We start from the raw sequence: 27552 nt of genomic DNA, 5'->3' as shown, positions 1-27552 counted from the left end.
CAGCAAAAGGTGGCTCTACAAAGTATTAACGTAAGGGGGCCGAATAATTTTGCACGCCCCACTTTTCATTTTTTTATTATTTAAAAAAGTTTCAAAAATCCAATAGATTTCGTTCTACTTCACAATTGTGTCCCACTTGTTGGTAATTCTTCACAAAAAATTAAAATTTTATATCTTTATGTTTGAAGCCTGAAATGTGGCAAAAGGTTGAAAAGTTCAAGGGGGCCGAATACTTTCGCAAGGCACTGTACATTGTGGCTGATAGGACCATCCAGCACTGAGGTCTCTGAACCCTCAGGCCTTCAAGCCCACTCCTGCTATCCAGCGCTGAGGCCTCTGAACCCCCAGGCCTTCAAGCCTGTTCCATGTTCACTACATCTTTCCTCCTTCTCTGCTTCCAACTCCTTCCATCAACTCCTGGAAGCATGTGACCATCTTATATGGGAGTCCTGCCCCTGCCAATGCAATTTAATGATTGGTCCAGGGCTCTCCATACAAGCTGCCTGCACCCCAGTCCCAAGTCCGTCTTCCTTCCAGAACATTTGCAATGGAAGGTAAAGGGGAATCTTTCTGGGTCAGAGTGTAGGTGGCCACACCCCCCTCTACTCTGTCACTCCCCTCTCCCAAAACAAACAACCAGGCCTAAAAGTGCAAGTCCCTGGTGAAATTTACCTAACACTTATCTTATCTAAACCGATTTAGCACCCAATCTAAATGTGGTGGGCGCTACATAATTATTTTTCTTTTTTTTCTTTTACTACTTGCATCTGCATTTCTGTCTGTAGCTGCTTTCAAAAGTAACCATTTTAAGACAGTTATTAAAAAAGTAACTTGCTGAGGCAAGTGAAAGTTTTTGCATTGGGGCCCTTTGCTTGCAGTGCTCAGCTAGTAAATATGCCCCCAGGAAGGCATCTAATTTGGGAAGGTGTTCAATATTATTTCCTGGTGAATCATCACAGTCCATGTCTTCTACCTCTGAGTAGCGCTAAGGGGAATTCTCAATTTTCTACATGTGGAACAAGGCAGAACAACCTGTTCATCTTAGAATTAGAAAGGCAGCTTTTGTACTATGAAGTGGAATGTCATCATTATATCCTTTTTATCTCTTCTATCACAAATGTCACATCATTCCTTCAGGCTGTTTTCTTATTCATTGAAAGTACTTCAAAAGTTACACATTTCTTACCATTTCAATGTCCATCAATGTTGTCATTATCTGTAACTTTTCATCCTGGACAAAAAAAAATTAAAAAAAATACTGTTTTTTAACATTATGGAAGAAAGAAATGACACAATTATGAGAAAATATTTGAATTATATCATTTGGGCTTGCATTTCTCAACAAAGGACCAATGTTGCATAAGAAACGACTGCCATGCTTCTAGAGTGTTAAAAGAGTTGTAGTGATTGAAGTGACTGCTGTATATTATAAGAGACTACTATGTGACTTTATGTTATTATTATACTGGATTTATACATTTATGTTACAGAGAGATGCACATTAGAAGAGGTTTCCATGTTGGAGATACTGGTGCAGTTCTGCCATGGTACAAGATACATTTAAGTTGTGTAATAAAATGTGTATGGGTTAATGTTGCCACCTGTCCCTGATTCACCCGGACAGTTTGGGTATTGAATCATGTGTCCAAGTTTCAGTCTGCCTGAAACACAGACATAATATTCAGACAAGAACATGGCTCATGGCCTGATAGGAGGGTGATAGGGCACTATGCATGCCACATTAGTATTCTCTTTGGAGTGCCCAAAGGTGTCCCAGGTCTGTTACAATCCTATAGTGTATGCTAACAATTTTTTTTTTGCTGTGCGCTGCTAAAGTATTCGAGTTTGGCTTCTAGAAAAAAGTGGCAACCCTAGTATGAGTAGATGTATGGTGTAGAGTAGGTGTATGCACATCTTAATGTACATTTAAGATTCCTTATTTCATAGTTTTTGGTTTATTAAATATACTATCAATAGTATTTTATTATATTTGTCTGGTGTCCTTTTAACTGGGTCTTTAAACCAGAGGAACAGGAAGGACTGCCTAATCATGTGACCACTATTGGCTGTCACAATGGTCCCATGATCAGGAGTCCATCCTGCTGGTTCACTAGAGTTCAGGAACTGTCTTTGACAGCACAGAAGCCTTGGCATTCCCTCCCTTACATGGGTGGCAAAGAGTTAACAAGTGCAAAAAATGTTTGATCCTGCCTGAAATCAAGAGCTATGTTGTGTCCTGTGCACTTTCTAGTACTATCTCAAGCAGCTTTATCAGCCCTGCACAGACTACAACTGCAGATTTCTTCCATGTATTTTATGAAGATAATTAGAGAGGTAGATGTTCTATAACATATTCCATAAATATTGTACAGTGAGCAAGCGTTGTGACCCTAGGATAGAAAATGTGTTCCCAGCAGGTCTTCTAGGTGAGTATAAAGAAAAAAAAAACTGAGGCAGCTGCGACATCTGTATATGTATACTTTGATGAAGTCAAAGTGGATCTTCAAAGAGAGACAGCGGATGATAGAAAAACATTTTATTGCAAAAAATGAATTCAAAATCAACAATTAGATACAAACTGCACCTCCACCACATTCATTTAAAATTTTGACAACGTTGTCAAAGTACGGGTAGCTATCACAGTCATTCAAACTTCACACGCTTATCCTAAACAGCTAGATTGGAATAGACTTAAATGATAAAGTGGATAACTGTTCTGTTGCAAGAGTGATCACTCAAATAGAAAAAACACAGCCCAATGTGTTATACAAGGATAGCAAACAGCCCCACTTAAGGCTGGGTTCACACTGCTGCGGGGGGAGATCCGGATGTGATTCGCACCGCAAATCACATCCGATCTCCGTAGCGATGCGAGTACAGCCATACAGATAGTATGGCTGAATTCGCATCGCTCCCGCAGCAAACTCGCACGGGACCCTTTTTTTGGTCCGCAACAGAATCGGATCGCATGGGGGTTCACACCATGCGATCCGATTCCTGTGCGAGTCGGCAGATCGCACTGCGATATGTGGACGGATCTGGGGGTGTCATTAACATATCATTGACACTCCCAGCCGTCCGCATAGGGCAGTGTGAACTGCCGGCGGGAGTAATGCGATGCGGGAAAACGCAGCGGATTCGCGGCGTTCCCGCATCGCAGCGGTGTGAACCCGGCCTTAGTCTACAGGAAAGAAAGGAAGAAATTCCAGAACAACATTGAGAGGCAAACACAATACCCATACACAGGACACAGATCCAGAAAGAGGAAAAGACATAGGAAGAAATCAAAGACAGCTCAGAGCCAGCACATGCAAGAAATAATAGGAGGGATCAGGACACCTTGTATAAATAGGGGTGAAGTTGATAAGGTGGATATGAAGATAGTCAATTTGACAGATTTTACCCCTGAATCATCACCACATTTCCTTACTAAAAAAGGGACTTTCATTCTCTCCCAAATCGGCCATTAATGAATTTGAAGTCTATAAGAATGTCAGCATTTTCTTGTGCAAAGTGATCTTCAGATATTGGCACACTAGCCACAATAATAATAATGCGACAATATAACAGATAACAAAGAAGAAGCGGAAGCACTTAATGCATTAGTATCTTTGCTTCAAGAAAATGCTGACTCGGACTCCGATACAGAACCATCCACCTATACACGTGAATGCCCTAGAACCTCATACATCACCATTAGATACGTTAAAATGCAGCCCCCCCCCCCCCACCCCCATCTAAACATAAGTGGATCAGTTTGTTCCTGGATCAGGTTCAGAAAGACCTGGCCAAAGTTAATTGTAACTGAAGGGAAATTGACAATTTAACAAAGGAAGAAAAGTGACATTAAAAGAACTTGAGGAAGCAACAAATCTAATTATTAAAGGGAGCGATAAGGGCGGGAACATTGTTCTTCTATTTGAAAATCAGTATGAACAGGAGGTGATGCATCAACTGTCTGATGCAACTACATACGGAAGACCGACTTGCAGCCCTTTCTCAGGAATAGTGGGTGCACTGAATCACAAGCTCAATCTAGCACTTGAGGCTGGACTGGTTACTAAAAATGAACTAAACTATTTAAGCGTTGATGAGTTCAATGCACCCACTTTCTACACTATCCCTAAGCTCCACAAATCTCTGGCTAACCCCCCGGGTAGGCCCATAGTGTCAGCTATTAAGGGCCCCCTTGAACGATTGGGTAAATTGTGCGATGCCCTTATCAAATAACTGATACAAGATTTACCCTCTTTTGTTCAGGACACCAGGGATATCCTTATCGTTGGGATTGACGTGGAATCATTGTACACATCAGTCCCTCACAAATGGGGACTATTGGCAGATCAACATTTTTTAGATAATAAATTTCCTCTCCAAGGAGCTCAAAATTAGTTCATATTTGAGATCTTGCAATTTATGTTGGAGCATAACTGCTTTCAATTCTTGGAAATGAATTATCAGAAAATCAGGGGGACGTTGATGGGAGCCCCCTGGGCCCCATCCTATGCTTACCTGCATCTGGGTCTCTGGGAGGAGGTGGTCTATTCATCTCAATTGTACCTCAGCCACAGCAAGATGTGGCTGAGGTACATTGATGACGTACTTATGATCTGGGGGGCACTACTGAACAACTATCTGACTTAATTGAGGAACTCATTACCAACAACAGAAATATTAGACTCACATACTCCTTCCATCCAGCTTAACGTGGGGGCCTTTGGAGACCATATTGTTACCAAACCGTAAGGAGACAGTAACCAACATGCTTCTCGAGGCCACTAGTGACCACCCATGCTCTCTTATCCACAGAATCCCAGTGGGACAGTTCCTGAGGATCAAAAGGAACTGCATACTGGATAAGGACTTTCTTACTGAAGCAAATGATATGTACAATCGATGCAAGGAAAGTGGGTACTCACATAAATGTATTAGGTGAGCTAAGAAGCAGGCCCACAATACTGACAGACATAAACTCCTAGCTACAACCCCCAGGTCCCAAAAATGTTGATCGACATAGTGCCTCAATTAGAATCATCACAAGATTTGGGTCCCAATGGGACCAGGGGAAGAGCATTGTGAATAACCACTGGCATATCCTCTCAGGATTGCCGATCCTAGGAGAGATAGTGGGAGATCGTCCTTTCATGACTGCACGCAGATCCCCAAATCTTGGGGACATTCTAACTCACTCTGAGTATCAGAGATCGCCTGTCACCAATTGGCTAACGGATCTCCCACCTATTAAGCGTATGCACCCCTGTGGGAAATGTGGGATTTGCAAATATGTAGACAGGACAGATGTGTTCACCAGTTCTGATGGGAAGAAGAGATTTAAGATACAGAATTTTATTAACTGCTCCACCACACCGATAATTACCATGTTGACTTGTCCTTGTGGCAAGATCTACGTGGCTAAAACTAAGAGGCAACTTAAAATCAGAATAGGTGAGCACATTCAAAGAATCCAAAAGAAGGATGACGACTGACCCTTAACACAACATTTCATCAAGTTTCATGGGGGTGACCCTAGAGGACTTCTGGTGAAGGGTATCTACAGACTTAACCTTCTCCAGAGAAGAGGGGATTTTGATAGAATACTGCTACAGAAAGAAAAGATGTAGCTCTTAAATGTAGGAAGTCTTCAACCCTTGGGGTTGAATACAGAATGCAAAAAATATATATAAAGTTGCGCTAAGTATACGTGAAAACTGTGATGCAATCAAAAATTCTGAAAATCAATTCTTAATCTTCGTCGGTTAATTGGCTCTTTCCGGAAGTCGTCGGCTCATGTCGGAAATCTTCGGGAGGTCCCGACTTGGTCCCGTCTTGACGCTCCACCGGCTTGCAAGATCATAGCGGAGCGTGTACCCATAATCCCCACAGAGGGTCTTTTCTGCCAGCGCCAACGACTTCGTTTGTTTGGAGTCCATCAGTTGCTGTAAGAGTCCAACCTTTCTTTTCAATACCAGGAAGAGACAATCGCAAGATTTGGAAGCTCTACCAAACTCTGAGAGGAAGATTGTTTTCTTTGTTTGTGTGGGACTAGATCCATAATTGTAGTTCCTTGTGTCTTTTCACCTTTGAGGACTTTTTAATAGAACATGAGTTTTAAAATTTGGGGTGATCTCTATATGGTACAGCTTTAATTTTGCTTTTATGATTTATGCACAATTATGTACTTGAATTAATTTTCATCATTTTTGATTGCATCACAGTTTACACGTATACTTAGCGCAACTTTATATATTTTTTTTTACTTTTTTCCATAATGATATTTGATGGTGTTTTAGTTGCAGCTTCTTCTTTTCCCGAGCGCGATATTGTTTTTTATTCTTTTTTATGAATACAGAATGCAACCTGTCTTTCTGGAACAGTAACTAATAAATCCATTGATACCAGGGACTACGTGGGGAGAGGAACTCTCCATCTGGTAGTGTGGGACTAATCAATCCATAGTGCTGGGGTTCCGCCATCAAGCTACAATCCCCTTCCCCATTTTCTATAAACACTAAATAATGTAATATATATATATATATATATAGTTTTTTCCTGCTTTGTTTTTCATTACTAGTAAGACTCCCACCATCTCAGGTCTGCTTTGACTATGGTTCAATTTTGATTATGACTTTCTATTTACTTTACTTTCTAAGTGTCTGCTGTCTTAATTTCTGCTTATTTGTAATAGAAATGCTTATAAGGATGCAACTGTTTCTTCTTAATGGGGGATCTATGTGTCAATCCAATATACGCAAACTTTTCATGTTTAAACACTGGCTGCTGTGCCTGGGGATGGGCTATCCCCATGTAAATAAGTGTGTTACTGGCTTGCTAAGTGAAAGTAGATGGGTGCTGGTCTTTCCCCAAGGAGATTAATTAACCTAATTGCCTAGGATATTTAAGGATAGTTACATAGTTAGTAAGGTTGAATAAAGACACCAGTCCATCCAGTTCAACTTGAGTGAGTGTCTACAATTGTCCCTATCACTGTACATTTTACATTGCACACTCACATTGGTCCCTACCCTCAAGGATCCCACAATCCAAGGTCCCCATTCATATACTAGGGCCAATTTTGGACAGAAGCCAATTAACATACCAGCATGTCTTTGGAGTGTGGGAGGAAACCGGAGTACCCGGAGGAAACCCACGCAGGCACAGGGAGAACATGCAAACTCCAGGCAGGTAGTGTCGGGGTTGGGATAGGATCCAGAGACCCTTTTTACTGCTAGGCGAGAGTGCTAACCACTACACCACTGTGCCGCCCATTAGGATGGTTATTACCCATATTTCCATGCTCTAAAGAAACTCAGAATCTGAGTGAAACGCGCCAGAGGACGCCACCACGCCCTGTGCAGTGGGGACACAGACTGTCTACCAAACATTCCTTTATTTGAAATCTCTGGATGCTAACTGAGGTGCAGAAGTGATCAATTGATGAGAGCGGTGGTCACAGCATGACACGTTCCCTCCCCCTCCTTTCTCACTCAGTGAGGATATCGTATCCATCTCGGCATGATGGACTGGAAGTTTGCAGAGCAGTGAGCCTACTTTTTTGTCATGTTCCTGTAGTATATTGGGACATGATTCAAGCATCACCACATTAAATACACACATGCTACCCGACTCTGTTTTTCAAAGGGAGTAGAAGGCTGCACTAGCTGCAATTATCTCATTGCTCCACACATAATACGAGGATCCCCCATTACCTCAGCACAGGGCTTTGCTCTGAGAAATATTCAGCCTTAAGCCTCATACACACGATAGGACTTTGTACAAACTTTTCCTTGGATTTTTGTACAAAGGGCGTCGGCCCTGAACTTGTATTGCATACACACAGCAGGACTTTTTCAGCCAACTTTCACCAAATCACATGGTTTTTCTGCTCTTTACCGCCACCTTTGGTCAACTTCTGTATTGTTGTCTGATCTTTTGCATTGGTTCTGAGCATGCCTGTTTGTACTTTGTACAAAAGTCCTGTGGTTTTCTGTACACACGATCAGACTTTGCTCCATCGGACTTTTGTTGCCAGAAAGTTTGTCCGTTCGCACAGCCAGCAAAAGTCAGATGAAAACCAAAAAAGTTTGTCCGATGGAGCGTACACATGGTCGGATGTTGCTCCAAAACAGCTAATTTGCATGTTTGTTGTCAAAAAGTCTGATTGTGTGTATGGGCCTTTAAGGCCCGTACACACGGTCGGACTTTTTGACAACAAACATGCAAATGAGCTGTTTTGGAGCAACATCCGACTGTGTGTACGCTCCATCGGACAAACTTTTTCTGTTTTCATCGGACTTTTGTTGGCTGGGCGAACGGACAAACTTTCTGGCAACAAAAGTCCGATGGAGCAAAGTCCGACCGTGTGTACGCAAAAGTATCGGACTTTTGTACAAGGTACAAACACGCATGCTCAGAACCAATGCAAAAGATCAGACTATAATACAGAAGTTCACCAAAGGTGGAGCTGGAGTCATTGAACGTCCTCTTTTGAAGCGGCGTCAGTACGTTGTGACGTCATTACGTTCGTGTTTGTTGTCAAAAAGTCCGACCGTGTGTATGCAATACAAACTTGTGGACCACGCCCTTTGTACAAAAGTCCACGGAAAAGTTTGTACAAAGTCCGACCGTGTGTATGAGGCTTAAAGGCCCATACACACGATCAGACTTTTTGACAACAAACATGCAAATTAGCTGTTTTGGAGCAACATCCGACCGTGTGTACGCTCCATCGGACAAACTTTTTTGGTTTTCATCAGACTTTTGTTGGCTGTACGAATGGACAAACTTTCTGGCAACAAAAGTCCAATGGAGCAAAGTCTGATCGTGTGTACAGAAAACCATAGGACTTTTGTACAAAGTACAAACAGGCATGCTCAGAACCAATGCAAAAGATCAGACAACAATACAGAAGTTGACCAAAGGTGGCGGTAAAGAGCAGAAAAACCACATGATTTGGTGAAAGTTGGCTGAAAAAGTCCTGCTGTGTGTATGCAATACAAGTTTAGGGCCGACGCCCTTTGTACAAAAATCCAAGGGAAAGTTTATACAAAGTCCTATCGTGTGTATGAGGCTTTAGACTGATCAAATGTCCATTAGTGGATCACACTCTTCTATCCTACACTGAAGACTTTAGTGGAACTGTTTGCTATCCTTGTATAACACGTTGGGCTGTGTTTTATCCACTCATTTAAGTCTATTCCAACTTAGCTGTTTAGGATAAGTGTGTTACTTTTGAATGACTGTGGTAGCTATCTGTACTTTGACAATGTTGTCAAAATTTTAAATGAATGTGGTGGAGATGCATTTTTATCTAATTGTTGAATTTGAATTCGGTTTTTGCAATAAAATGTTTTTTCTATCACCAGCTGTCTCTCTTTGAAGACTTTGGACTTTATCCACGCTCTATATATGCTGCCTTTGATCTAGAGCAGCCTTTCTCAACCTTTTCAACACAGAGGAACCCTTGAAAAAGTTCTCCAGTCTCAGAGAACCCCTGCTAAAAATTAATTAAATAAATTAGAAATCTACAATTCATGATACAATATGATGATACATGATACAATAGTGTGATGGTCAGTGGGAAGAATGGTCCTTACACTTGTGGTCATTGGGAAGAATTACCTCCTTACAGATGGCTAAAAAGATCAATGGTGTGAGTGGGAACTTATCTGAGAGGCAGAAATGGTCCAATGCTGAAGGAACCCCTAGCAACCTCTGGAGGAACCCTGATTGAGAATCACTGATCTAGAGAGACACGCCTCATTGTTTCTTATTTCTTAATGAGGTGACAGTGTTTCTTTTACTGAATTGAGGAATTAACGCTGATTATTCCTCTTCAGTTTTCAAAACTAGCTAATGACTGTTTTTATTGTGATTTTCTTAGCTGCAACATCTGGACTTGTAAACTGCAATATATAATTTTTTATTATAGGTACTTATATAAGGCCATCAATTTTGTAAATCACTTTACATATATATATATATATATATATATATATATACCGTATATATACTCGAGTATAAGCCGAGATTTTCAGCCTCTTTTTTGAGGCTGAAAGTGCCCCCTCGGCTTATACTCGAGTCACCGCTGTCTGACTGCTCGATCAGCGTATCGAGCAGACAGACGGCGGACATTAAAATTTAAAAGCCGCGCCTCCTTCTCCGCCTCCGCCTGTGATAGGCGGAACACTGAATTTCCCAGCAGTCAGTGTTCCACCTATCACGGACATCCGCTCATTCTCATACTACGGACGAGTATGAGAGGATGTCCGTGATAGGCGGAACACAGGCTGCTGGGAAATTGAGTGTTCCGCCTATCACAGGCGGAGGCGGAATTTTGAATTGTAGAATGGCCGCCGAGAAGAGCGGCGATCCATCGGCACGGCACGGGACGGAGGAGGCACGGGACGGAGGAGGCACGGCACGGGACGGAGGAGGCACGGGAAGGAGGAGGCACGGCACGGGACGGAGGAGGCGCGGGACGGAGGAGGCACGGCACGGGTCGGAGGAGGCTCGGGACGACGGCGGCTCGGGACGGAGGCTTGGGACACAGGTAGGCTGGACACACACACAAGGCTGCACGGACACACACACACACACACACACACACACACACACACACACACACACAAGGCTGCACGGACACACACACACACACACACACACACACACACACACACACACACACACACACAGGGATGGATGGATGGATGGATACACACACACACACACAGGGATGGATGGATGGATGGATACACACACACACACACACACACACACACAGGGATGGATGGATGGATGAATACACACACACACACACACACACACAGGGATGGATGGATGGATGGATGGATGGATACACACACAGGGATGGATGGACGGACACACACACAGGGATGGATGGACACACAGGGATGGACGGACACACACACAGGGATGGATGGACACACAGGGATGGACGGACACACACACAGGGATGGACAGCCATGTCTCACCCTCGGCTTATACACGAGTCAATAAGTTTTCCAGTTTTTTGGGGGTAAATTGGGGGCCTCGGCTTATATTCGGGTCGGCCTATACTCGAGTATATACGGTATATATATATATATATATATATATATATATTATACATTCATATCAGTCCCTGCCCTCAAGGATCTTAGAAGGTCCCTAACTCACATTCATGCACATTCTAGAGTCCCTTTAGACAGGAGCCACATAACCTACCAGCACGTCTTTGGAGTGTGGAAGAAAACAGAGTACACCCATGCAGGCACAGGGAGAACTTGCAAATTCCAGGCAGGTTGTGCCACGGTTGGGATTCAAACCAACGATCCTAGTGTTATTGGATATAAGTGCTAACCACACAGCCACTGTGCTGCCTATTTACATGCCTGTATTGGGTTTTGATATTTTGATATTAATTATAATATGTTCCACTTCTACATTTCAGGACCTTTTTACCATGATGGGTCTCCAGCCACAACACGCCAGCTCAGAGACAACACCCTACCCACAGTGCAACCATTACCATGTTCAATTTAAACCGTGTTAACTGTTGTGGTTGAACTGGATGGACTTGTGTCTTTTTTCAACCTGACTATCTATGTAACTATGTAACTGGAATATACCAGAGGGGCACATACCACCGATGAGTCCCCAACCCTTCCATCTTGTAGGTTTTCTTACCACCATCAAAGACCAACAACCAACTGTCCAGCTGCCATGACGTCACAAGCTGCTCCTGTAAAGAGAGAAAATACTTCTTGTCTCCACTTCCCTACTGATGCCTGGGGCGCCCCACCTCTCATTAAATCACCTAAACCCCACCCCTGCCATGATACTGTCCACCAGTCTTATTATTCCCTTTACTTCTCCCAATTAATGCCATTAACCCCCTTTTCACTCTGTAATGCCATCCCTGCACTAGTTTACTTTGTTCCTCTCGCTCCGGGCCTCCTTAAACACTTTCATATTGTATGCAATCAGGCTGGGCCTTGAACTACATAGTAAAAGTAAATCTAAAGGAAATTGAACAAGAAAATTGTATAATGTACGGCGAGCTTTAGAGGAAGGTGACATCATCCTCCTTATGGTTAGACATTGGGCAATGTAGAATATCCCAGATCTCACTGGGAAGATGGTACTGTGTTGTGCTGCAGTGTTTTCCTATTCGATTTCGAGTACTCCAGTGTGCTCCAGGGTCTTACTGGCAGAATAGTGCCAGAACAGAACTTGTAATGTAGAGCAAGGTCAGCTTTAAGTGAAAGCAAGCTTTATTTCTGTATGCTTTGTTCATTTGCTATCAGCTATGAATAAATTCTCTTTTCCTGACAAAGAGAAAAAAGATGACATGGGAGGACCTCCAGCTGATTGACACCCTCAACACTGTTCCTGTTTGCTGTGTGAAGGAGGTGTGTCCTTTCCTTCCAATCAGCTCTAGAGCTCTCACTGAGCTCTGCACAGTGTAACTTCAGCTCTCCTCCCTCTTTTTTCAGACAGATACTATGTAGAAGGATTGGCCAGTCACTGGGTATATGTAAGGGTTTAGAATCTCTTTAACACCTTTGCAACATATACATACACATATATATATATATAGATAGATAGATAGATAGATAGATAGATAGATAGATAGATAGATAGATAGATAGAGATATATATATATACTGTATCTCACAAGTGAGTACACCCTCACATTTTTGTAAATATTTTATTATATCTTTGCATGCGACAACAATGAGGAAATTACACTTTGCTGCAATGTAAAGTAGTGAGTGTACAGCTTGTATAACAGTGTAAATTTGCTGTCCCCTCAAAATAACTCAACACACAGCCATTAATGTCTAAACCGCTGGCAACAAAAATGAGTACACCTCCAAGTGAAAATGTCCAAATTGGGCCCAATTAGCCCCTTTCCCTCCCCGGTGTCATGTGACTCGTTAGTGTTACAAGGTCTCAGGTGTGAATGGGGAGCAGGTGTTTTAAATTTGGTGTTATCACTCTCACTCTCTCATACTGATCACTGGAAGTTCAACATGGCACGTCATGGCAAAGAACTCTCTGAGGATCTGAAAAAAGAATTGTTGCTCTACATAAAGATGGCCTAGGCTATAAGAAGATTGTCAAGATGCTGAAACTGAGCAGCAGCACAGAGGCCAAGACCATACAGTGGTTTAACAGGATAGGTTCCACTCAGAATCAGAACAGGCCTTGCCATGGTCGACCAAAGAAGTTGAGTGCACATGCTCAGCATCATATCCAAAGGTTGTCTTTGGGAAATAGAGATGAGAGACTAAGATAAACTTATTTGGTTCAGATGGTGTCAAGCATGTGTGGCGGCAACCAGGTGAGGAGTACAAAGACAAGCGTGTCTTGCCTACAGTCAAGCATGGTGGTGGGAGTGTCATGGTCTGGGGGTGCATGAGTGCTGCCAGCACTGGGGAGCTACAGTTCATTGAGGGAACCATGAATACCAACATGTACTGTGACATACTGAAGCAGAGCATGATCCCCCTCCCTTCGGAGACTGGGCCACAGGGCAGTATTCCAACTTGATAACCCCAAACACACCTCCAACACAACCACTGCCTTGCTAAAGAAGTTGAGGGTAAAGGTGATGGACTGCCCAAGCATGTATCCAGACCTAAACCCTATTAAGCATCTGTGGGGCATCCTTAAATGGAAGGTGGAGGAGCGCAAGGTCTCTAACATCCACGAGCTCAGTGATGTTGTTATGGAGGAGTGGAGGAGGACTCCAGTGGAAACCTGTGCAGCTCTGGTGAACTCCATGTCCAAAAGAGTTAACTCAGTGCTGGAAAATAATGGTAGCCACATAAAATATTGACACTTTGGGCCCAATTTAGCTATTTTCACTTAGGGGGTGTACTCACATTTGTTGCCAGCAGTTTAGACATTAATGGCTGTGTGTTGAGTTATTTTGAGGGGACAGCAAATTTATACTGTTATACAAGCTGTACATTCACTACTTTACATCGTAGAAAAGTGTAATTTCTTCATTGTTGTCACATGAAAAGATATAATAAAATATTTGCAAAAATGTAAGGGGTGTACTCATTTTTGTGAGATACTGTATATAACATATCCCAATCAATAAATACATCACTATAAATGTATAAACAAATGTTCTGTATTTGGCAACAATTACTGTTTTTAACCTAAAATGTTGCAACTATTTATTCAGGTATTTTTGGGCTGGCTAGTTTAATCATGTGTTGGGGAATTTTGGTATTGTTCATCTTGAGGATACCCAGCCTGCTGTAGTGCTTTACTTTGACCTAGAATCAATAGCTGGAGTTTGATGATTTTGATAGTCTTAAATTCTTCATTTACACAATGTAGATTTGTTAAATACACACTGCTCACAGTGCTTTTTACAAGACGACAAAAAAAAAAAAAAAAAAAATACTGTTTTTAACCTAAAATGGAGAAACTAATCAGGTATTTTTAGTCTGACTAGCTTGATCATCTGTTGGGAAATGTTTGTATTGTTCATCTTGAGTAAACCCAACCTGCTATAGTACTTTACATTGACCTATAACCAAATAGCTGGAATTTGAGGATGTTGATAGTCTTAAATTCTTCATTTACACAATGTACCTTTGTTAAATGAATAGTTACACCCTCTGCTCGGAGTGCTTATTACAAAAGGAAAAAAAACTCTAAACATCAGACAAATCTGGTTTCTCTAGATTTGTCTCAGAACGTCTCTAACCCTACCGATTTCAAAAGTATTGTTATTGATCTAAACAATGACTTCTGTACAGAAAGACAAGCTGGACCTCCACTTAGTAGCCATCCTTGTTTTTTCATATGCACAATCTTAAAAGCATAAGATTACCAAGCATGTTTAAATTAACTTACTGTTGATTGATTACCTTTGCTAGAAGTCTTTTATAAACCTCAACTACCATTTTGGTAAACTAATACTTTTAATTTTAAACTTTCATTCTGCTAGCTTAACACAATTTGGACACACCCACTGTTTGTCATGACGCGCATAGCACGCCGCATTACTACTCTCCTTGGGGCACCAACAGCGCCCCAGGTCTTTTACAATTCTGTATTAAAAAAATAAATAAATGGCTTGGCTTGAAGAAAAGGTGGCAACCTTAACCAGACCCCTGCTGTGAGCCGCTCCATTCCCCAGTGTGAAGCCAGCCTTAACCACTACAATACAAGGCACTTTCACCCCCTTCCTTCCCAGCCCAATTTTCAGCTTTCAGCGCTCTAGCGCTTTCAGTGACAATTGCGCGGTCATGCTACACTGTACCCAAATTAAATTGTTATCATTTTGTTCGCACAAATAGAGCTTTATTTTGGTGTTATTTATTCACGACTCTGTTTTTTTTTTTTTTTGCGATATAAGCGCAAAAAAAGCGGAAATTTGGAAAAAAAACAATATTTTCTTTTTTCTATTTGAAAAGAAATCCAATAAAATCTAATTTTGTCATAAATTTAAGCCAAAATGTATTCTGCTACATGTTTTTGGTAAAAAAAATTCCGTTAAGTGTATAATAATTGGTTTGTGTGATCACGGACATATGTACGCAAATGATCATGTACATATGTGTGCAGGTGATCACGTACATATGTGTGCAGATAATCATTGGGACATGTGATTTTAGTGGGACATATGTGGGGGACATGTTTTTATTATTAGGGACATGTGTTTTTATTATTTGGGGACATGTATGTTTTGGGGACATGTGTGTTTTGGGGACATATGTGGGGACTGTGTTTGTACTGTGTGGTGTGTTGTGTGTTTACACTACACTGATGATCAGTGAGTAAAAAGCTGTAAAAAGCAGCCCATACTCACTGATCATCAGCCGGCTGCAGCGTTCTGCTCTCCTCTCCTCAGCGGTGACTTCCGTGTGAGGAGAGGAGAGCCGATTGCCTAGCAACCGGCTGTTTGTTTACATCACATGACGGCCGTGATTGGACACGGCCGTCATGTGATCAGGAGGGCCAATCACAGAGCCCTCCTGCCGATCTGAGATGTGCCGTGTCCGGGTGACACGAGCACATCGGGATCGCGCCGCTGTGCGGGCACGCGCGCGCGATCCCGCTACTCCTGAAGGACGTTCCTGAACGTCCTATCAGGAGTAGACGGCTCCCACCCGGCCGTATATATGCATTGGCCGGGTGGGAAGTGGTTAAAGGTACCAGTCATTTCCCCCTTTCTCTTATTTCCTCCAGTCTGGACATATTTGTGCTGCTGTACCCAGGGCCGTCTTTAATAATGATTGGACCCTGGGCAAACGTTTTCTTGGGGGCCCCCTCCAATACAATTTTGCTCTCCACCTGCTCTGAGACATACAATAATTAGCAGCTAGACTTAAAATCTGTTTACTGTATCAGATCAGGCAGCGATTGTAATTGGTTGCCAGAGGTTACAGTGTATCATTACCCCTTACTGACTGGTTGCTAGAGGTTAGAGCACACATTACGGCTCACTGATTAGTTGTTAGATGTTACACTACATGATTTCTGCTTGTTGGTTGGTTGCTAGAGATTACTGTACAGTAATACTGTTCACTGCAGGGGGCATGATATCCATATGAATGTCGCCTTTATTTACATATCTATGCCTTAGGATGAAGCTATTTACATATGAATGCTGCTATTTACATAGAAATGCTGGGTATTTACATGTAAACACAGGGTCTGCAGGTGAGTCATCTGTACACAACAATAGGGCAGAGCTGGGTAGCATTAGTAGCAGCACTTCACACTGAGATATCAGGACATAGCAAGGGACTAAAACTTCAAGGGACTAGGGAATTTAAACTGGGATAGTTGGCAAGTATGAGGCAGCAGCTTTGGGCCCCAAAACAATGATAGGGCCCAGGGCAGCTGTCCCTTTTGCCCTGCCTTAAAGACGGCCCTGGCTGTACCACAGGAGTTGAGAATTTTCACACAATAATTTTTTTTTAAATTTCACCTAAATTATCTGGTCACGTGAAAAGCTAATTCCTGTACACTTTGAATATCCAATCTTGCGCAGAAAAAAAGTAAACAGGTATTTTCTTTATATGTGATTGAGTGATTTAGGTGAATATTTCACAATTGTGTAAAGATTCTCAACTACTTTAGAAAACCTCACTATGTATCTCAAATTTTTCCCAAAGCTTTATCCCTCAGGTCTTGCAGAGTTTTTTTACCCATTTCTGTACTCTCGCTGTCGTATCAATATCTTTTTGTAAGCAAAGTCTCCAGAACTGGACACAGTGGGCTCTGTTTACAGTACTGAATCGTACGCGGTATGTAGGTGCCCAGATTTATTTTCCCTAAATATCAAATGCGATCCTGAAGCTGTCAATTCACACTCGAAACTGTTAGTAAATACCACATGAAAAGGTGTTAAACTCAATTCACAGAAGGAAATAAATGATTAAATACGTACGGCAATTAAGCAGTGGTCCAGGCATGCAGTATTTAACCACTTCCCACCCGGCCAATGTGGGAGCTCTCTACTTCTGAGAGGACGTTCAGGAACGTCCTTCAGAAGGAGGGGGATTGCGCGCACGCATGCCCATGCAGCGGCGCAATCTCGATGTGCTCGTGTCACCCGGACACAGCGCATCTCAGATCGGCAGGAGGGCTCTGTGATTGGCCCTCCTGATCACATTACGGCCGTGTCGGCTTTCCTCTCCTCACACAGAAGTCGTCGCTGAGGAGAGGAGAGCAGATCGCTACACATATGTACGTGATCACCTGCACACATATGTACATGATCATTTGCGTACATATGTCCGCGATCACACAAACCAATTATTATACATTTAACGGAATTTTTTTTACTAAAAACATGTAGGAGAATACATTTTGGTTTAAATTTATGACAAAATGTGATTTTATTGGATTTCTTTTAAAATAGAAAAAAGAAAATATATTTTTTTTCCCAAATTTCCACTTTTTTTGCGCTTATATCGCAAAAAATAAAAACGGAGTCATGAATAAATACCACCAAAATAAAGCTCTATTTGTGAATGAATGAATGAATGAAATACTTGTATAGCGCACAATGCGAACTGAATCGCCTCTAGGCGCTGTGGCGAGCTTTGATCATCTGCTAAAAGAGGAAGGTCTTGAGTTTTTTCCTAAAAGCCAGGTGATTTTCTTCCAGGCGGATGTTGATTGGTAGAGCATTCCATAGCCGAGGCCCTTGGACAGCGAATCTCCGATCACCCTTGGATTTATACCGGGCTTTGGGCACGAGGAGGAGGTTTTTGTTGGCTGATCGAAGACTGCGGTTTGGTGTGTAATGATTTATTTTCTCCATTAGGTATTGCGGAGCTTCTCTATGCACGCATTTGTGGGTGAGGCAAAGGGTCTTGAACGTGATCCGATTTTTTACGGTTAGCCAATGTAAGCTCCTCAGTGAAGGAGAAATGTATTCCCAGGTTTTTTTTCCTGTTATCAGCCTTGCCGCCGTGTTTTGGATCAGTTGTAATCGCGCAAGTTGATATTGTGGTAATCCTATGTAAAGCGAGTTTGCGTAGTCCAGTCGTGAATTAATGATTGTTCCAACTACCACTGCTTTGTCATTCTTTGGGATAAAAGGGATGAGTCTGCGAAGCATGCGCAGCAGATGGTGAGATCGACTGACTACAGATCCTATTTGCGCATCCATTGATATTTGTGCATCTAAAATAACCCCGAGACTCTTCGCTTTGGTCTTTGGGGAGATAGTCTGCCCAAAGACGGTTGGTGGAGACCAGGAGGTTCTGGTTGCGGGCTTATGATTTGGGTGTAAGATAAGAAGCTCTGTCTTTGATTGGTTCAGCTGGAGGGAGTTGGTGGTCATCCAGTCCTCTATTGATTTGAGGCAGTTTTCAAGTTGTTGTTGGTGATTTTTTTTTCCATTGATCCGGAAATAAAGTTGCGTGTCGTCAGCGTAAGAGTGGAAGCAGAGATCTGAGCATCTGATGATTTGAAGGAGTGGGCTAATGTAAATGTTGAAGAGAACGGGTGACAACGGAGAGCCTTGAGGGACTCCGCAGGTGACTGCCCGAGTTTCGGAGAGGAATTTTCCTAGTTTCACTGTCTGTGACCGATTTCCTAGGAAGGACGCGAACCATTGGAGATCTATGTCTTGGACTCCGGCTACTTCTGTGAGGCGGACGAGTAGAGTATTGTGATCTACTGTATCAAACGCTGCACTTAGGTCTAGCAGTACGAGGAGACACGGCTCTCCGTCATCTGCTGCTTCGAGGGCGTCATCCCAAATCTTGAGGAGAGCTGTTTCTGTTCCATGACCCGGGCGGAAGCCTGATTGCAGCGGGTCCAGGAGTTTGTGAGTATCCAGGTGAAGTTGTAGCTGATGTACTACAGCTTTCTCCATGATCTTAGAAATGGTGTTGAGGCTTGTAATCGGCCTACGGTTGTTTGGATCCTGAGGGTCCAGGTTTGGTTTCTTGAGTAGAGGTTTGACGATGCCTTGTTTGAGGATGCTGGGAACAATCCCTTCGTGGAATGATCGGTTTATGAGGTGGGTTATGGTTGGAGCCACGATGTCGGAGCATTCTTTCAGTAGTTTTGTGGGGATGATGTCAATAGGTGAGGTACTGTCACGCAGTTTATTAATGATGTTTTTTGCGGTGTCTACGGTAATTGGGGATAGTGAAAATTTTGGCGGTTGCGGTATGTTGGTGCAGACATCCTCTTTATGTATTTGCTGGCTGAGGTTGGATGTTTTCTTCTGACAAATTGTTTCCCTGATGGTTTTGACTTTATCGATGAAAAAATCTGACAGTTTGTCACAGTAATCCTGGGATTCGCTTTCTGGGGGTTCTAGGCACACCGGATTCATTGATTGATTAACCAGTTTAAACAGTTCCCGTGGTTGGTTTGCGGCCGTTGAGATTGTATATGAGAAGTGGTCCTTTTTGGCTTTGAAGATTGCTTTCCGATAATTCTCTGTCAGACCTTTGTAGTTAAATAGGTTTTCCTCAGTGGGATTTCTTCTCCATGTTCTTTCCGCTCTTCTGCGTTCTTGCTTTAGTACGGAGAGGGAGCTATTAAACCATCCAGCATTTTTCTTCCTGATGAGTGCCCTGCATTTTGGTGCTACCGAGTCTGCTGATTGCAGTAATGCCTTGTTCAGGGAGTTGAGTGTTTCCTCCGTAGAGCGGTTTAAGGTTATTGTAGATATCTTTTTGGACAGAGTGGTTTTGAAGGCTTCGGAGTACAGTTTTTTATGCGATCTGGTCCAGTGCTTTGTTACAGGTTTCCGTTTTGCGTTGGTGATGTTGGTAGTGATTTTGAATTTGATGGCGTGGTGATCCGTCCATGGCAGAGTTATGTTGTCGAGTATGTTGACGTCGATGTTCTGTTTGAAAATGAGGTCCAGGGTGTGTCCTGACCCATGCGTGGGAGTCTTTATCAGTTGCTGTAGACCCAGTTCTTCTAGTTGATTGTTGCAGGCAGTCGCGATGGGGTCTTTAGGCTCGTTTGCCCAAAGGTTGAAATCTCCGAGTGCCAGGAAATTTTAGAATTTTAGGGTGTGCATTGCAAAGGATTCCGTGAGGGGTGAAAATAGATTGGACTTTGGTCCCGGTGGTCTGTAGCACAGTAGAATATGAGTGGTGTCATGGGGTGTTGGTTGAAGATGTAGCGTCAGGGTTTCCATAAAAGGAACTGGGTTCTGAGATGATGGTTTAGTGAGATCCAGGTGACCTTTAAAGATCACTGCTAGGCCTCCTCCCTTTTTCCCTATCCGGTGTTCGGTTAGGATCCTGTAGTTTTCCGGCACCAATTCGGTGAGGATGGTGTTGCAGTCAGAGGTTAACCAGCTTTCGGTGATGAAGAGGCAGTCTACATTGTTCTCGATGATGAAGTCGTGTACTTCCAGTCTATGTTTGACTGCAGACCTGGCGTTAATCAAGGCGCAATCTAATTGTAGTGGTCGAGTAGATGTCTTCCTGTGGTTGGGAGCTGGTTGTCGTCCGGTTTTTAATAGTTGTTCTCTTTGAAGTATTTTTTGTATGGAAGATGGCAATGTGGTGTTGATGTTCCTTAGTCTGTGCAGAACATCAGCTGAGTATTTGAAGTAGCACATGGTTTGTGGATGCTGTTGATGGTACTATGGGCCTAAGATGATGATCCTGATCAGGGTATTGATCCTGAGGTGGGGCTAGGTATCAGACTTGCCGCCGTGCTTGAGGCTATTAGCGCGCAAGTTGATCAGGGGATGCCTATATGGATGCGGAAGGAGTTGTTGTATTCGGTTGCTGGCTGTTCCAGCTGCCTTTACTTAAGGTGGAGGTCTCCGCTCAGAAAAGAAGTCTGGCTGTGATCTGGAATAGTCGTCCTAGGATAGCGTAAAAAATGGAAAGGAGGCCGGAGGTTGGGGTATGCTAACCTATGGTTGTTCCAGAGGAAGGCGAAAAACCCCCTGACAGTAGCAGCCAAATGCACCAGTGGGGCAAAAATTCCTTCCTGACCCCCGTAGGCGGTCGGACGGAGTCCCTGGAACAATCACTGGGGGGGGGGGGGGGGGAGTGGAGGTGCGAGCTTACCTGGCTTCGGTTGTCCCCTTCAAACACTCTGGTTCCGGTGAATCTGGCTTGCTGTCAGCCTGACGTTTCTGGAAAGCTGTCTGGTTGCCCCTTGCAGTGGGATCTTTAAAATGGAGGGGAGGATGGAGGTTAGAGACCCCTGTCTTAACTCCTGTTTTCAACTCCTGGTTGTTAACTCTCCACTTGTGTTCACAAAATCCACATGCAAGCCACAATCAGGGAGCAAGCTCCTGGGGGAGTTTGTATAACTACCTTTATACACCTGTGAACAATTAACCCCTCCCCTAATTTGGCAGGAAGAAAGAGGGGGAAAAAAATGCTGTTTAAAAAGTGTCAGAAAAAAGGTCTTTTAAAAACTGCTAGCAAATGTATCAAATAAAGGAGAGGAGAAAATAAAACACCCCCAAAAATAACACTTGCAAGCAGAAGCAGTCAAAGCACAACTCCTGGTTGTTAACTCTCCACTTTAGTTCAAAAAATCCACTTGTGTTCACAAAATCCACATGCAAGCCACAATCAGGGAGCAAGCTCCTGGGGGAGTTTGTATAACTACCTTTATACACCTGTGAACAATTTGTGCGATCAAAATGATAAAAATTTCATTTGGATACAGTGTAGCATGACCGCGCAATTGTCATTGAAAGTGCGAGAGCGATGAAAGCTGAAAATTGGGCTGGGAAGGAAGTATTATATTGTAGTGGTTAAGGAATGTAAAAATATAATAAACTATTTTGAGTAGTCTCTGCCTTTTTGGGTCAGTTCTCTCAACAGTAATGTATAGGAATCTTAATATGGTATTATGGGGTTTTAATCTTCCTCCACTGTATCCATCTCACTGGATATCCCATGAGATAAAATACCGCATGGTTTCATGAGATAAATACCACAAATTTTTATGAACTACCACATGTGGTATTTTAGTCATTTTTTTGTGAATTGCAAAAAAGTTTTGAAAAACGCTATGTGCTATGATACCGGAAATTTTAATGAGGAAAATACAAAAAGCTTTGTGAATGGAGCCCAGTATTCTAAATTCTTTTCCTGGTGCTGTTCAGTGAAGATCTTCAGACAGACCTTAAGTGAAAATATTGGTCTCTCCGTGCACTGCCTTTAATACTTTGGGACCCCTGTGCTGCCATTGTCAACTTGTTTTTAAAAGGACAAGCTCTGAGTATGTTATGAGTATCCTTGTTTTACTACTAAACAAGTTACAGACTCAGGACAAGAATGTGCGTATAAGGAGTCCCAAAACCTGGTAAGCACATGCTTGATTTTGGTCAATACCTCCAAACATTGAGGGAAGGATAAGGATGATGGCTCCATACCATTCACCATAATAATAAATTACCATATATACTCGAGTATAGGTCGATCCGAATATAAGCCAAGGCCCCTAATTTACCACAAAAAACTGGGAAAACGTATTGACTCGAGTATAAGCCGGGGGTGGGAAATGCAGCAGCTACTGTAAGTGGCAAAGAGGGTCAACAATGCCCATCTGCAGCTGCATGTCTCACTGTGTCTATTGCATGCCTCCCTGTGTCCTGTGCAGATCTGCCTACCTCACTGTGTCCTGTGTATGCCTCCCTGTGTCCAGTGTAGATCTGCCTACCTGACTGTGTCCTGTGTATGCCTCCCTGTGTCCTGTGTAGATCTGCCTACCTCACTGTGTCCTGTGTATGCCTCCCTGTGTCCAGTGTAGATCTGCCTACCTCACTGTGTCCTGTGCAGATCTGCCTACCTCACTGTGTCCTGTGTATACCTCCCTGTGTCCATTGCAGCCTGTCTGTGCTAATCTTCATCCTTTGTGTCCTGTGCATGCCTCCGTGTGCCCTTCTGCAGCCACCGATCAGCGTGTCATAAAAACATACGGCGGCCATTCCAGTATTCAAAAGCCGCGCCTCCTCTTCGTCTGTGATAGGCAGAACACTCAATTTCCCAGCAGTCAGTTTTCAGCCTATCACGGACATCCGCTCATCCTCGTCTGAGGTATGAGGATGAGGGGATGTCCGTGATAGGCTGTCTGTGATAGGCTGTCCGTGATAGGCTGAAAACTGGAAATTGAGTGTTCTGCCTATCAGACGAGGAGGAGGCGCGGCTTTTAAATACTGTAATGGCCGCTGTATGTTTTTATGACACGCTGGCCACTGTCTGTCTACATGACATGCCTGATCAGGTAGGCAGACGGCGGTGACTCGAGTATAAGCAGAGGGGGGCACTTTCAGCCTAACAAAAAGGGTTGAAAATCTCGGCTTATACTCGAGTATATACGGTAGCAAAAGGAGCTTGTATATTTCTATTGTGACAATTACCTAAAGGTGAGAGACTTGTAAAAGAGTTTTATATGGATCATAGTGGCCAGACAACATTTTGTATGATACTTCTGGTTGGCAAACAATATGGTGAGGTGGCCTGAATGGGCTTTTAGGATCCTTTCAGCTCAATTCACCATGACCTGTCCGTTACACTTTTTCTTTAACCACTTCAGCCCCAGAAGGACTTACCCGCTTCCTGTCAAGGCCATATTTTGCTATACGGCACCGCAACGATTTAACTGACAATTGCACTGTCGCTCGACACTGTACCCAAACAAATTTGAAGTCCCTTTTTCCCCACAAATAGAGCTTTCTTTTGGTGGTATTTGATAACATTGGCGGGTTTTTATTTTTTGCACTATAACAAAAGGACCGACAATTTTGAAAAAATATATATTTTTAAAATCTTTACTTTCTGCTATAATACATAAAAACAGAAACACATTTATTCATCAGTTTAGGCCACTATGTATTCTGCTACATATTTTTGGTAAAAGAAAATCACAATAGGGGTATGTTGATTGGGTTGCACAAAAGTTATCGCGTCGACAAACTATGCAATAGATTTAGGGACTTTTATTTTTTTCATTGTTTTTACTGATAATGGTAGCGACCTACGATTTTTGACAGGACTGCGACATTCCAGCAGAAAAATTTAACCCCAAATTACACTGTAATTTGGGGACCAGTGACATTCTTACATTGATCAGTGCTATAAAAATGCACTGATCAATGTATAAATGACACTGGCAGGGAAGGGTGTGTTCAAACTGTAGGGGGGATGGACTGCCAGGGACATGACAGGCATAGCTGTTTCCAATCGCTGGGAACAGAATATCTCTTACATGTCATCTGGCAGAACTGGGATCCGCCTTATTTACACTGGCAGATTCTTGTTCTGCCTCTGTAGACCACGATTGCGGGTCGCCGGCACCCGCTATCTCCCATGCATGTATTGCCATACAGCTGTGGCGTTTCACGCAGGAGAGCAAATGGCTGTATTATATTATTCTAGATCTGTGCTAAACTAGTTGCTTGGGATGTACAGTTGGCCATGGGGTACAAAAGAAAGAAAACAATGATTGATGGATCTGCCTGACCCCTTCCCCCCCATGCCTTATAGCTTGGCGTGTGGAGTGGTGGAGAAACATGCAGATATCTTGTTTTAGTAAAGGCTCTGCTGTGCTTCTCACTTGTTCACAAGAAATGTTTTTTAGTTCTTTTTAGCCCAACTCCCCAAAAGAGTGCAAAATCTGGTGCAGCTCTGCATACAAAACGATCAGTTTTCAGATATCCAACTTTCTTTTCACTAGAACTGAATGGAATGATCAGTCCCAGCATAGATCATACCTCTGTACCATGTTGCTCTGTTGTCTGCAGATCCTCTGATATTCTGGGTTTAGTGCAGACTTTGTACCATGTGACACTCTGCATAGTCTGGATGAAGATTAAGGGCCTTACAGCCACTTCCTGCTCCATTTCTAGCCTATAACACACCCCTCGGTAGTCTTTCAGACTATGCAAATGATGTAACTTCCTTCATAACTCTGATGGTAAATGATTGAATACATCCTAATTAGCATTCAGTCCCATCTAGTCATACCAACACAAAGAGGTCCTTCTCACAAATCCCAGCATTATTTAAAAGCAAACCCATTCATACACAGCCTGTTAGCTGTGCTGTTGCTGGACGTAATTAAATGGATCACAATTAGAAGTCAATCCAGCCCGGTCAATATGTTGACCAGTGTGAACAGGGAGAGTCCCACCCCCTCTGATCCCTGCCTCCTAGAGGCCTGCTTTCTGTGAAGTGATTCATTTACATATGAAGAATAACCTCCCAGAACTCTTCCACTGCAGTCTTGCAGTAAGCCATTATTCTTTGGCATGCTGCAAGGCAGGAATGACACATTTACACCTGCTTTGCAGACTGAAGAGTGATCTGGCCGGAGGGCCTGGTAATTGTTTTACACAATGACCACTTTTTACTCTCCTCTCCACTTCCTTATCCCCTACTTTCTTTTATTTAAGCCCTTTGTCATTTTTTGTATTTTTATGCTTGTACACGTTTTTGTACATGTGACTGGTAGGGTGTAGGTCCTCGGGCCTGCCCTGAAAGTCTTGGGAGGGGGTGGACATGGCCTTCTGGCTTAGTTCACCCTCTCTCTTGGGGTCTCCCTTCGGGGGAGCCGCAGCAAGTACTTGGGTGGGTCTATTTCGGTAGACCCTCCAGAGAAAGGGGTCCATCTGGTTTCGGCGAGATGGACCAAGTGTAAAATACCCCAGTCCCCGTCTGGAGCCTCACACCCCGGGGGATTAGGGCAAGGCCCTCTGATTTTGGAGGGCTTGTGTACACCCGTTGCATGTTTTTGTGTTTCATTCTTTATGTGTGCGCACATTTTTTTGGCACCAGGTGAGGTTTTTGAGTGTGTTTCACACGCCATGGGCTTTCAAAAAAGAATGGGAGTGATCTGCATTCGGACCCACCCACATCAACTTCCTGAACTGGTACAAGTGACTCCCATAGCCTGCCCTGAAATTACAGGCTCAAAGCATGATGGGACATGTAGTATCAGAACTGGTAAAGGACAGTAACAGGAACTCAGAGAACTTTGAAATTCAGCCAGGAGGAGGAGTGACATCACAGAAACTTACTTTTTACAGCTAAATACGGTAAGATACAGATAAAATTACAGTGGGCTATGATTAATTTACATGCACGATGCATCTGCTGTTTTAGGGAGAAAAAGTGAGAGTTCTGCTTTAATTTAACAAGGTGAAGTTAGATCAGCTGCCATGCACAGCTGCACCAGATTTTGAATTCTCTCAATTTTTAATAAATCAATCCCAATACTAGTAATGGCGTGAGCAGTGACTTATAGTGTGCCTATCATAGTGTGGCAGACAATCTGGTGCTAACTGACACTGGCTAGGACCATTTTGTGAATGTATGATTTCTGGCTAAAACAGATTTCATATAAATTAAACAAGTATTCCATTAGGATAACATTAATGAAAATTAATGCAACTCATTCACTGTACCATATCTAGAACCCCTCGGAAGGTCATGTCTATGGATACTAGGGTGGGTTCTCTCCAGTCTCTGACAGGTCGGATATTCATAAGAAGAGTAGACTGATTCAGAACTCCAAGAAAATCTGCTACATCATGGTATCCACATGTCCTCTGGCTGCAACATGTAGCTGCTGGAAAGAACAGAGAACAGAATGAATGAAGATGGGTCAATTATCAAACATCAGCATCTGTCCACATTCAGCATGGGCAAAGCACAGGTTTGCTTTAAAGGAAGTGTACTGTACATTCTTTTTACACATTTTTACTATTTTTTTACTATTTTTGTTTTTGTTTTCTAGCTATACAGTTCACGTAAAGGAGATCAGTTTTTTTTATATTATAAATGTGTTCTAATTATTAAAAATGAAATTTATTTTTTTATTTTCATAGCAGTCTTTACCTTAATATAACGTTCACATTTTTACATGCGTGCACTTTTACATTTTGGTTATTATATTAACACTGATACTATATGTGGCAGAACAGCATTGTTTTAGGTGAGTAAGTTGATGCCTAGATTTGTAATCAAGGAAGGGCTCTAAAGCACAACCTTTTTTATAGCTTTGCAGAGCAGGAAACTGAGCCTAAGTATGCAATGACCAATTATGGCTGCCCTAAAT

General features: G+C 42.8%; 1 protein-coding gene across 1 annotated transcript in view; it reads right to left on the bottom strand.

Annotated features, from left to right (window-relative positions):
• LOC143930725 (5-hydroxytryptamine receptor 3A-like) overlaps positions 1-27552 on the bottom strand; it is a 77362-nt gene that overhangs the window by 31401 nt on the left and 18409 nt on the right. Inside the window, exons 2-3 of the mRNA XM_077455279.1 lie at positions 26900-27063; positions 1187-1231 (exon numbers count right to left, since the gene is read on the bottom strand). Coding sequence (XP_077311405.1) covers positions 1187-1231; positions 26900-27063 — 209 coding nt within the window. The remainder of the gene's footprint in view (positions 1-1186; positions 1232-26899; positions 27064-27552) is intronic.

This window comes from Lithobates pipiens, unplaced genomic scaffold (assembly GCF_037356315.1).
Source record: "Lithobates pipiens isolate NorthernLeopardFrog02 unplaced genomic scaffold, aLitPip1_a1.2 Scaffold_10, whole genome shotgun sequence".
Taxonomy (NCBI): domain Eukaryota; kingdom Metazoa; phylum Chordata; class Amphibia; order Anura; family Ranidae; genus Lithobates; species Lithobates pipiens.
Note: the sequence above shows the minus strand (reverse complement) of the source record. Positions and strands in the feature narration are given on the sequence as shown.